Source organism: Belonocnema kinseyi, chromosome 6, assembly GCF_010883055.1.
Source record: "Belonocnema kinseyi isolate 2016_QV_RU_SX_M_011 chromosome 6, B_treatae_v1, whole genome shotgun sequence".
Lineage (NCBI taxonomy): Eukaryota > Metazoa > Arthropoda > Insecta > Hymenoptera > Cynipidae > Belonocnema > Belonocnema kinseyi.
In genome coordinates, this window is record NC_046662.1 from 16,376,094 (window position 1) to 16,388,637 (window position 12,544).

The window sequence follows — 12,544 nt, forward strand, 5'->3', positions numbered from 1 at the left end:
GAGGGAGCTCTTCTTAATATTTTGACACCAAAATCATGTCGATACACCTTACCGACTGCGAGTAAAGCCACCCACGCTTTAACTTGACAGACTGTAAGTTTATTGCGCTGACGATCGGTCGGAGTGGAATGTTATCTTTGTGGATTTTTGGGAGCCCGTAAAGTCTTGGAGAGATGGGATTAGTAAGTATCAATTTATACATATTTTGGTTGTCAACTTTAGAGTCTTTGAGAAGGGTTTTTGTTTTACTGTCTATTTGTTGTTGTTGTCTTCTTTATTCATTATTAATGTAATGTTGTATTTCCTTTATCTGCGGGTGGTATTATAATATCTTTATTCCGATTGAGTTCTTTAATTTCGGTTTTTTCTTTTTTTGTTAAGTTTGAGGAAGGAACTTGAGCTCGGCGTAAAATGTTGGCCGTTCTACTTTGTATGTCATTCGCTTTTTCGGGTAGCAAAGCATATATTGTAGATGGACTATGTGGTCATGAATACGAGTATGCAAGTTTGGGAGCAGATACAGAAATTCGCAGTTGAAGGGAGGGTAGGATCAGACCATCAGCGATTAAAATTGTGGATAAAAGGGGAGGATGGCGGAAGGCAAGGTAGGGAAGAAGGATTCTTACGCAAGAGGGTTACCTGGACGAGGGAGGCGATAGAGAAGTATCAAGAAAAGTTGGGAAAGATAAGCTTTGAAGGGGAATCGGTGGAAGACATATGGGAGGATCTGAAAGATAAAGTAAAAGGGTGTGTGCAAAGAAAGTTTTTAGAACAAAGAAGAAACGCATGGTGAAGCCATGGTGGTGTAGGCAATGTCCAAAGATAAAAAGAAAGGTGAAAAGGAAGTATAAGAAGTGAAAAGTAGAATAAAGGGGAAGGAGGAAGAGCAGAAAAAGAAGAAAGATCTGCAAGAAGCCTTGAGAAGTCTTGAGACTTCTCAAGGTCCTCAGATACTGTAAACCAAAGGGGATAGTGAAAGGCAAGAAAATTATATAGGGATTAGGCTAATGAATACAACGTACAAAGTATGAGCGACTCAAATGGGACGATGTTCGTGGGGGCTAAAGCGTAGGCTTTGGACCCACTCTGTCGGCTTGCGGGTTCGATTCTCGCCTCGCACTCTAGAAGAATCTCGGCAGGCCATGCGGTGAACACTAGCCTAACAAGGAAGTTGTTCTCCTCCGGAGAGTCCTCCGGTCGTAGGACCGGAGGAAGGTGTAAGAAAAATGTAAACCCTTAGAGGACACCTTAGAAGCTTTCATTCCAAGTATAAGCGATTGTGTTGGCTGATAGGCTGCGGAAGGATATCGAGGGGAAACGAATATTGACAGAGACGCAGGCGGGCTTTAGAGAGGGAAGGAATACTATCGACAATATTTACGTCTAGCAGCACGTGGTGGATAGAGAATTAGATGAAAAGGTTGCGAAAGTATACGCGTTCTTTTGTAGATCTAAAAGGCGCTTGCCATTCGGTGGATAGGGGGAGGGGGGGGGGGGGGGGGGGGGGGGGGGGGGGGGGGGGGGGGGTTGTGGAAAGCGATGGAAGAGTGGAGAGAGGATAGGGATAGGGAGAGAGGATAGGGGATTGACACAATTGTGTCTGCTTAGCCCAAAGCTTTTTGCGATTTAAATCGCGGATATGGAAAGTAAGCTAGCGGCCGGATGTTAAGAGGAGTTAGGGTAGAGGGGGTTAGGATATGGCCACCCGCGTAGGCAGATGACATAGTACTGCTAGCCAAGAACAAGGAGGCTTTAAAGGAGATGATGAAAAGTTTCAGAAGATACCTGGATAAGAATAACTTCGAAATTAATACGGAAAAATCCAAGGTTATAGGGCGTTCAGGAATGAAGTTGGAAAGAATAAGGGAGGGGAGTGAAAGTGGAAGAAAAAGACGGTACAAGAGGTGAAAGAGTTTGTGTCCCTGGTCTTCCTGTTTCGGAGAAATGAAAGATTTGATGGTCGTATAAGAGAGAGAGTGAGAAGGGCAAATGTAGCGATGAGGCAGGTGTGGGGCCTGGGAGAGAAGTTGTTCGCAGATGATTTCGGAAGCAGGAAAAAATCGTGCGGTACGCTATTGATAAGTGTCTTATTTTATGGAAAGCAGGTGTGGAGTGAAAGGAAAATGAGGAGGTAAATAGGATACAGAAAAAGTATGTAAAGTAGTTTAGGGATTATAACGAGAATTGGAGCGGGTAAATAGGAGGAGAAATTTCTTTCAGAGGGGGGAATTAAGCTGGTTAGGGTGTGTTAGTGGGAAAAGGAGAACCGGAGTAGGAGTGTTAAGATGGAGGTTGAAAGGGAAAGGTATTTCAGAACAAATGGACTGCAGATGGATGAAGTAAGAATGACGCAAGAGGAAGGAAGGTATATTATATACAGTGAAACTCTAAGACTGGGTCCGTTTTGGGGCTGGAGGAGGTGAAGAATTGCCCAGATAGAGGGCCATTTGGAGAAAACGCTTTTATTTGTTCACGCCTGATCGACCGCCGCTCACCCCGCGCAGCTCCTCTTACTCCTACTTGCGGTGCGGCGTCAATTCTCGGAAGGATTATATCGGGGGGCCCTATCTCTAGGGTTCACTTTAGTTAAGAAAAACAGCATATAGAGAGAAGGCAGCAGGGGAGGAAAGAATAAGAGGTTGAAGGGTTAACAGGAACTATGCTTAAGAGCTTATTGTAGGAGCTTATTGTGAAGATGAGGTGTGGGCGCGTGGAGTATTTCAATAGGTTTTAGCTCTCTAGAGAGAAGAGGATGTTGAATTGTGCGGGAAGAGGGATGCAAGAGTGGGGCACTGGTTCGAGGAGTGTGACGAGGTAAAATGGAGTGGAATAAGCAAGGAATTGTTGATGCATGAAAGTGGGAACAGAAGGGAAGTAGCATGTGTGAAGAGGGTACTGCGCAAGATGAGGAAGCGAGAGAAGGAAGAAGAGGAGCGGAAAAGAAAAGATTGTAAATATGAGAGAAAGTAGTTATAAGGTAAATGTAAATATTGTAAAAATTTGATAAGTCTTAGGTATTAGCCGTGGAGGCAGAGTTTGACAATGTGAGGCAAAGCTATAAGAGCGAGCGGTCTTATGTTACAGACAAGGTGTGGATGTTTTTTAATTTTTAAGGGTTAACTTTATGAAAATTCTGTAAAAAAAAAACAATGAAAGTGTGAGCAAGTCAATTTTTTAAGGCCAGCAGGCCGAAAAATAACCGTTTATCTATCTATCCATTTTTCCTAATATACATTTTTTAGAGAAGATTACTATAATATATTAACTGATTCTAAAAGAAAACTTTCCGGTTGAAGGACACAATGCATATTGTGATAATGTTATTCTTCTCCTCCCTCAACTTAAAAAAAAACAGTGATCGCAGCTTTGTATAATAGCCATAAAACCAAGTGTTAGAGAATCACTTGGAAGTCTCTGTTCAATTTTTCTCTGTGCATAGTGATCAAACACACCTATCATTTTAGTAATTTCTTTTTTAAGGCAATTTTATTATTTTTTTGTTTTGAGCAAGTATTCAAAAAATTTATTTTAACTGAATGTCTTCAGAAATATTGAAGATTATTTTGATAATTATTAAATTGAAATTCTGAAATGATTTAAATATAATACCATTGTAGTTTTGCATGCAAGGCCTTCTCATTCTGAGAATTTTCCTAATGTATTTAAATAATCTTTCTTCAAAAATGGTCATTCTGTTCCACAATTTGTTTTTTTTTCTTAAAATTGTGTTGGTTTAAAAAATGTACTTTCAAACGTCACGGGAACTGTTTTCAATTATATACGAAGATAAATTTCAAGATATTAATTCATGGAACTGCTTCTTGGTATTATTGCACATTTGGCGTGAGAACTGATATCTCGAAACCTTTGATTTTAAAGCATCGGTCTTTGCTTTTAAAGCAATGTTAGCGAGATCTTATTTCTCGCGCCAAGGGTGTGATAAAATCTAGGAGAAGTTCCGTGAATTACTCTTACAAAATTTCTCTCCGTGTAGAAAGTCTTAAATTAATGCAAATAAGTCATGTATCTAAAATCCTTCTGGAAACCATACTTTTGGTGCGTACCAGGACGCCATTACATAATTTTTATTTTAAATAAAGTCTTTTTAATAATAAGGAAATAATTTTCCCTAAACTTTTGTAAACGCAACAAATTACACAATAGAAGTATATTCAGATTTTAAATATATAATAAAAATAAAATAAAAGATAATAATGCTAGGAATATGTTCAAAACACCCATTTTTTAGTTGGTTTTAAGATACAATTTTGCAATACTTACCAATTGAATGAAAAGTAGCAACCAGGATTAAGAACACAGTACAAAGATACCTCATTTTTTCTAAATGTGGCAAAAAATGATTAACACAGAATTTTTAGAAGTAATGAATATTCTTATATTTCCTGTATATTATATACTATTACATTTGAATTATTTCCTCCTTTCATAGAAATCATAAAACGGATGACTCTTATTTGTGTTTATTGGTGACATAAAAACTTTTAATCAGCATTGCGTTATTTAACATTTTTGTATACTTTTTTAAGCTTCTTTCAAATGATTCATCAAACGAAGAAAAGTAAATAATTAAGTAAATAAAGTAAGAACAGTTTCTGATGCAATTATGTTGCTTGCTAAATGAATAAAGTAATTTAAATTATACAGACAAAAAATATGTTTTTGTTTTAAAAAAATGATATTTACAGTTCGCACAAGCCTTATAAAGTTTAGGACGTATTTCCTATAAGAAAAAAAGACGATTTTGTAAATGTTATTCCCTACTGTATACTGATAATTAGATGTTTACGTAAATTGGTTAAACAATTTATTATTTATTTTAGCTATTTTCCACTTTTTGTAAGATTACAAATTAGACTGAAGGAAATAATTAATTAAATTTAACAAAAGTAATTGCTCAAACAATTTATTATTATTTTCAATATATTCAATTTGAATAATGCTATAAAGTTGCAATTTCTTCTAAAATTTTGAAATATTTGTCTACTATTCAATTGAAGTGAGTTAATAATTCATGCAATTCAATAAAAATAATAATTAAAACAAATTATCATTGTTTATAACTATCTTGTTCTTCACTAATGCTAGATAGTTGGAGTTTTTTCTATAATTTTCAACTTTTTACCCTTTTTTACTTAGTAGAGAAATAAATAATTTAAGTTAACAAGCGTGCGTATTTAAACAATTTCTCATTATTTATAATTATATCTTATTAATTCATTTTAACTGTGAAACAATAATAAGTGAACCTCAGAATAAATCTTTTTTTTAAAATAGTATTGTATGATTTCAAGTGAATTAAATTTTTCTCGTTTCCCAATATTTAAAAAAAATTAATTTAAACAAAAAGGCAATATTATACAAGAGAAAAGAACAAAGAATTAAATAATTAGGAGTAGGTGAAGGAAAATGCCTGTCAGTTATATTCGCAAAATGGCCCATAAAAAAAATTTGAAGAATATTTTAAATATCTACTTTATTTCAGAGAAATATATTCACAAAAAAAGAGATTGTTTAAAATATGACTCTGAAATTTATTTATTATTTTCTTATAACTAAACAAGTAAAGCCAAATTAAAAATTTCAGCAAAAACGCATCTTGTTAGCACTTATCTAAGAAAAGATATTTATAAAGAATAATAATTTGTTAAATTTAATTCATTTTAAAATCACTTCAAGAGAAGTATAGACAAATGATTAAATATTCCAGAAAACCAAAACATTCTATTATCAAGCAAATAGAATGTTATTAACAATAGTAATGAATCGCTTGAACAAATATTTTTCTTAAAATTAATTATTACTTCACTCTAATTGAAAAGCGGACAAAAAGTTAAAAATTTTAAAAAACTGCAACTATTTTTGCTAAAAACAGTCATTAATAGTTTGGAAATTTATATGCATATCTAATTCACAATAAAAAATAGTATTTTATATATTAGAAACAATTTGAATTTAAAAAAGGAAAAGAAAAATCAAGAAATTTAAATTAGATTAAAATCAAATTTAAAAACCTATTCAACGTCCAATTACATTAGCAGAATTTCATGGTGTTGGTTCAAATTTTAGGTAGTTGGTTTCCTGATTTTATTGCCATGAATTCTATACGTTATAAAAAGAATGAAAAAAATTATTATCCAAGACCTCGCAAACCCAATTTTTTTACTCATGGAATTTTTTTGGGACCTTATAAAACTGACTTCTAGGAGTGAATTTCAAAAAGTGATTATTAAATATATTCTATTGTGAATTTTGAACAGAAATGTTAAGTTTTAACTCAATTCAGCTAATGAGCACTCAATAAATACAATTTTTTATGAATATACAAGAATATGTATTGGGAAAATTTACTTCTTTCAATTATTATATAATTTAATATGTTGTTAATGTTGCTCCACGAATTACATATATTTTCTACGTTTTAAAGATACCTAATTTTGTAGACACGTACGTTAATATTATTTTACCTTGAGAAGCTGGCATAATTTCATGTTTAAAGAATATATAGCAGAAAATCTCTGTTTGACACATATTAGATCAAGCAACATTAGATAAAGCCTTTTACCGTGAAAAATAATAATAAATTGTCATGTAGATTTCCAAAATTATAATAATATTTTGTCCAGTATTTTTTATTTCATAATTTATCAAATAAAGAAGAGTAATTTACATTCTTATATATTTTCATCTATATGAGATAAAAAAGTAGGCGAAAAAATGAGAATAATGATAGGATATTGAAAACATTATTGAAGGCCTCTCTGCTTTGACACATTTTTCCCTAAATTTAAAAGCAGCTTATCAAAAATCGTCAGTTTGTAAAAAAGTAGGAGCTTGTGCCTCACACTATTTGTGAAAATAACATATTTTGAAAGCCTTATACTTAAACTATTTTAGATGACAAAAATGGATCAATTAATCGAAATTCTTACTTTAGAAATTGAAAATTTTCAAAAATATTGGTTAAAAATGATGGAAATAGAAAACGAAATTACTCTAAGAGGACACAGGTATAAACCATAATAAAGTGTATTAACAATGATGTTTGCTAATTTGAATTAATTATTATCCCACTAAGAAAAAGTGAACAAAAAGTTAAAAATTTTAAAAAATACAACAGTATAGTATTAATAACGGACCTGAATATTGATTTATTAATATTCCGACCAGCAATTAGTCGTCAGGGTCACTCTCAGGTATATCGTCACCTGATCCCACAAATATATTCAAACATAGTTATAAAAAACGATTATTTGTTTAAAAAATTATGATTGTTAAATATCATTACTTCTTACCTCGTTCTATATGAAAATTTGACAAAATGTCGAAAGTTTCAGAAAAAGCCACAATCATCTAGCATTACTATAGGATAAAACAGTTATAAATAATAATAATCAGTTTGAACAATTAGGTTTGTTAACCTGAAATAATATTCACTTTACTCTTACTGAAATACTGCAAATAATTTGAAACATATAGAAAAAACTGCGGCTTTCTAACTCCATTCTAAGAGAAAATTGCTAAAAACAATAATAAATTGTTTAAAAAATCTATTTTATCATTTAACTATTGGCAGGAAGTAGTTTTTTATGAATTGGAAATAATATTGTATTAGAAAAATAGCAAAAATTGTAATTAGCGTCAAAGACTCGCAAACCCATTTTTTTACCTATGATGTTTTTTTGGGACCTTATAAAACAGACTTCCAGAAGTGATATTCAAAAAGTGATTATTAATTTCTATTCTATTGCTAATTTTAAAAAAAAGGAACCTCTGAATATGATTTTTTTAACAAAAAAAAATTATTTAGAAAAAAAATTTGGAAATTGTCGGATATTGCTATAATATAATATTTTATTATATCACGATATAAGTTAATTTTTAAATAGCAGTCTGATTAGTTAAATAATTGAATTTTTTATCTTCTTCTAGCATAAAGCATATAAATTTGAAGTTTAAAGAGAAGTTTGAAGCGAAGAGGAATTAAAATGAGAAACGCTTGAAATTTGTTCGACTAAAACAGTTTTCTCTTCCGGTCGTCAAATCAGGAATTCATTTTTTATTTTATGATACATAATTAATTGCTCAAGGAATCTGTATTATTATTAGAGAATAACAGATATTCTTAACGTCTTTTCAGACTAGATGGAGCTATGAAATATAAAAAAATTTTAAATTAAATTTTTTCTGAGAAAAGTTCTAAAAGATCTATTGTCGATTTTTCTAGTATCTTAAGGGAAACACAGAACAACAAAAATTCAATTAATTAATTATTCTGATATGATTTAATTTATAGTGATACATATGAGATGATTTCAAACAAATTCGAGATTTTCTCGAAACATGTGCAAGTGAACTTAAAACTTCATGAAGATCGAAAATTTAAAAAATCGAAATCTCGAGTTGAGAATGTCGAAAGTTTTTAATCAAGATTCTTGATCTCCATGAAGTTTTGAGTTCACTTGATAATGTTTCAAAAAAATCTCGACCGCGAAATATTTTTTAATCTTCTCGAATTTATCACTATTAATTTGGTAGAACGAAGTTCATTCTAGAGTTGATATGTACTATCAGTATGTTGAAGCACTGGAAAACCTCTTGAAACCTGTCAAATCCATATGTACGAGGGTTGGATTTTCATTCAGCTTAGACCCCTATCCTAAATTTAATTAATATTTTATTAACTTCCTAATCAACGAATTATAGACTAAATAAAAGAGGCCCAGCTTTTAAGTAGTTCATAGAATTTCCCAAACTAATAAAGTTATACTTTAATTTAAGTACTTTTCTCTTTATATTAAAGTTTTTAAAAAATGCATTTTTTAATTTCTAATAAACTATGAATTTTTTATGAATTTTACAGCAGTATAAAACAGGTGGCCAAGAGAAAAAATGCTGTTGGCTCTGCTCAACGTGTGCGGAAAATGCATATTCACTCGAGAATCAAACTGAATGCCGTCCTTGTCAAAGTGGATATTGGCCAAATGAAAATAAAACCGGTAAATAAATTATTTATTATTTGTTAACTAAAATTATCTATATTATTTTTAACTCTATTATATGTATATTATATTAATTTCTGTTCATTATTAATTTTGTATTAACTTTTATTTACAGATACCCTGCAAAATGTATCATTTCAATAATATTACACTTTTTCTAACTTTCTTCAAGTAATTATATTCAATTTTAGGTTTTCTTTTGATTTAACCAAGAAAAAGAAATATATTTAAAAATATTCGACAAACCCATTAATTATATACATTGATATTGAAACTTACATATTTTTATAATTTAAAAAAGTACAAATATTAATTGAAAACAACGATTAATAATATATGTACATGCTTTTTGAGTCAATAACATTTGTTTATTAATTTTTTCGTATCATGTGTCTTTTATCCAAACGTTTTTCCCATGTTATTTTTTTATTTTATTGTTAACGATTAAAAAACAAAAACTACGCGTCTATAAAAAAATGATTGATACAAAATTTGTAGATATTCATTTGTTGGCCAACTTTTTTTTCGTATCGTGTGTCGTTTATTTAAAATAAAATGTCTGTTTTTTGTTTTTTTATATTTTATTTTTTAGTATTTTGTTGTGGTTAAATCCAGAACAACTGGTGGAAAAAAATTAGCGCCTGCAACCTCAACTTTTTTATCCACAACCTCTCCCTCTTCTCGCTTCCTCAGCTAACGCTTTCTTTCCCCTAAACACTTTCCCGCTTCACACTTCTACTTCCCTACTAAATGCTCATTTCAAATAATTTCCCCTGCCTGCCATACCTTCATTATCCCTCACTTCCTCTAGTTTTCCTCCCCTCATTCCCTCTTATTTCCCCTACTCTCCTTTCCTAATTTCCCATCACTTTTCCTTCCTCACTCTCCTAGAATTTAGCGCCTTCTTCCTCAAATTCTTCCTCGACAACTTCCGCCTGTTCTTACTTCTCTAGCTGAGACTTCCCTTCTCCTACATCCCTTCCCCGGTCCACACATCCACTCTTCAACTCACTCTCATTTCTAATAATTCCCCCTACTTTCCATACCCTCATTGACCCTCTCTTTCCCTAATTATCCTTCCCCCTTTCCTCCAATTTCCCCTACTCGCCTTCCTTAATTTCCTCTCACTTCTCCTTACTTTCCCTCCTAAAATTAAGTGCTTCTTCAACAACTTCTACCTCCGCAATTTCGCCCTCTTTTTGCTTTCCCAACTGACACTTCCCTTCCCCTACTTCCCTTCGCTGATCCCATTTCCTCTCCCATACTCACCTCACTTCTAATAATTTCCCCTACTCCCCCCACCCTTATTACCCCTAACTTCGTCTAGGTCCTCTAATCCCATTCCCTTAATTCCCTTCACTTCCTCTTAATTCCTCTTAATTCCTCCACTCATTTCTCCTGCTTTCCTTTCCATAATTTCCTCACGTTTCTCCTCCTTGGAAAAAAGTACGACGGACGGACGGATGAACTGACGGACACCCAACCTTAACTATGAGAGTTTCTACCCGATAGGTTGTCCTTGAAAAAACCTAATGTTTTTTTTATGGCACGTGTAGTATTTTTGGTCAATTTCTTATTTCAACGTGAGGTACTATCATTTCTATTCACTGGCGAACAATGATTAAATTTACGAAAATCAACATTAATTAATCGTCTTAATCATTCTGGCACTATTTAAGGTTCTTCCTAGGGCTTGGTTTTTAGTCCATGTATTATAAATGACAACTTTTCTCCAAAACTTATGAATCGTTTGATGTCATGTTTTAACTACATAATCTAAAGGACCAAATACAACCCCTCTCAGAGTTTTTTTTTAAATGGGATTTTTTTAATTTATTGAAAATATGATGCATTTTATTTGCCTGAGAAGGAGGAAACCGGCACCATGAGCGTACCCGTGGTGAAGTGATGGTTCCAATATTCGGTTCACTATGGGTATACTCAAGGTGGCTGTTTGCTGCTTCCGAGGCGAATAAAATGCATCATATTTTCAATTAATTAAAAAAAAGAGAACCAGTTTTCGAAAAATTACTCTGTGAGGGATTATATTTACTCCTTTAGATTAGGTGGTTAAAATATCACATCAAACAATTCATTATTGTAGGAGAAATGCATGTGTAATATGTGGAATAAAAATCAAACCCTAGGAAGCGCCTTAAGGCCTCAGGACCACGGTTTTTAATTACTTAAAAAAAAGAGAAAAATATGCATTTTTTTTTGTATTAAATGAAACAATTTATCCTTATAGTCCTATTTTGCATTATTTTAAAATCCAAATAATTTGAAGCACCTTAAGGCCCACGGGTTAAAAAAATTTCAATTTATAAAAAAATCGGGTTTTTATTTTTTCACCAAATGAAAGAAAATAGAGGGATGAGACAAAAAAAAGAAAAAATTTTGTGCCACCCTACTTTAGACCCTTCAACTTTCTTTATGGAATAAAGAAAGTACATTTGCAAGTAAAATTTATTCCATCTTGTTAAAGGGTGTGTCAAAATTCCGGAGGAATATATTTCGTGGGGGGATGCAGAAGCAGTAGTCGCAATGACATCCAGTGCTGTGGGACTGATGGCAACTTTTGTCACCTGTCATATATTCATCAGACACAACAATACACCTGTTGTGAAAGCCAGCACTCGTGAGCTCAGTTATCTTATCCTTGCTGGAATGAGTTTAGCTCACATCGCAGTAAGTTTGATTAATATTTTTCCGAATTACATCAAACATACCGGAATCCAAATTTTATCCTCTTTCTAGGCATAAACATTATATTTATTGGTAAAATAAAAGAAATTAAACTTATTTTTTCAACTTCCTTATTTACCTCTATTGACTTTTCAAATTTGGATACTTTAAAATAACCATTTTTTGTATTTATACATTCTTTTGACCCAGACAATAGAATGTAACCGACTATATTTTCGCCACTTATAGTTTATAAATTTTGTCTGCGCTACACGGAGAGAATTTAGGTAAAACCGTTCCGCCAGTTGTGAGAGGGTCGCTGCACTTCAGTTTGGTGTGGCGTTCGCTCCAGATTCAGGGCATTGGTTACCCCGTACTTACGCAGATCAGCCGTTTCGAAATGCGAGTGCTATATTTTCCTAAGCTGCGCAAGCGCGGAATTGTGCCACAAGCGCCGCTTGTGCAGAATGGATCGACTATACTGTTAATCAAACGGTTCGGCTTGTTCGGGGTAATGATTCTCCGGAATCAGTGGAGCCGTGCTACCAAAGATATTATCTTTGGTGCTACTAAATAGAAGTGGCGCTGTTCACTGTGTAATTGGTGCGACAATTATACGTGTTGAGTGAGCGGCTCTATCAAACTTCTCTCCGTGTACCGATGGATAGTATCGGACCACTGACCGGATGACCGATTAAAAATTAGCCTTGACGTCGAAAGTTTGTAACGCCTTCCAGAATATACCAGGTGTATACATATGAAACCGGTATTTTTTCAGGAAAAAAACACATTTATTTCAAGAGAATGATAACAAATATTTTATTCAAAGTATGCGCCCT

The 12,544-nt window shown here is 32.8% G+C and overlaps 1 protein-coding gene across 1 annotated transcript in view; it reads left to right on the forward strand.

The window, feature by feature from the left end:
* The window catches only part of LOC117175275 (metabotropic glutamate receptor 1-like), a 173,488-nt gene that overhangs the window by 132,661 nt on the left and 28,283 nt on the right, over positions 1-12,544 (forward strand). The window contains 2 exon segments of the mRNA XM_033364984.1: positions 8,882-9,017; positions 11,506-11,708. Of these exon segments, the coding sequence (XP_033220875.1) occupies positions 8,882-9,017; positions 11,506-11,708 (339 nt within the window).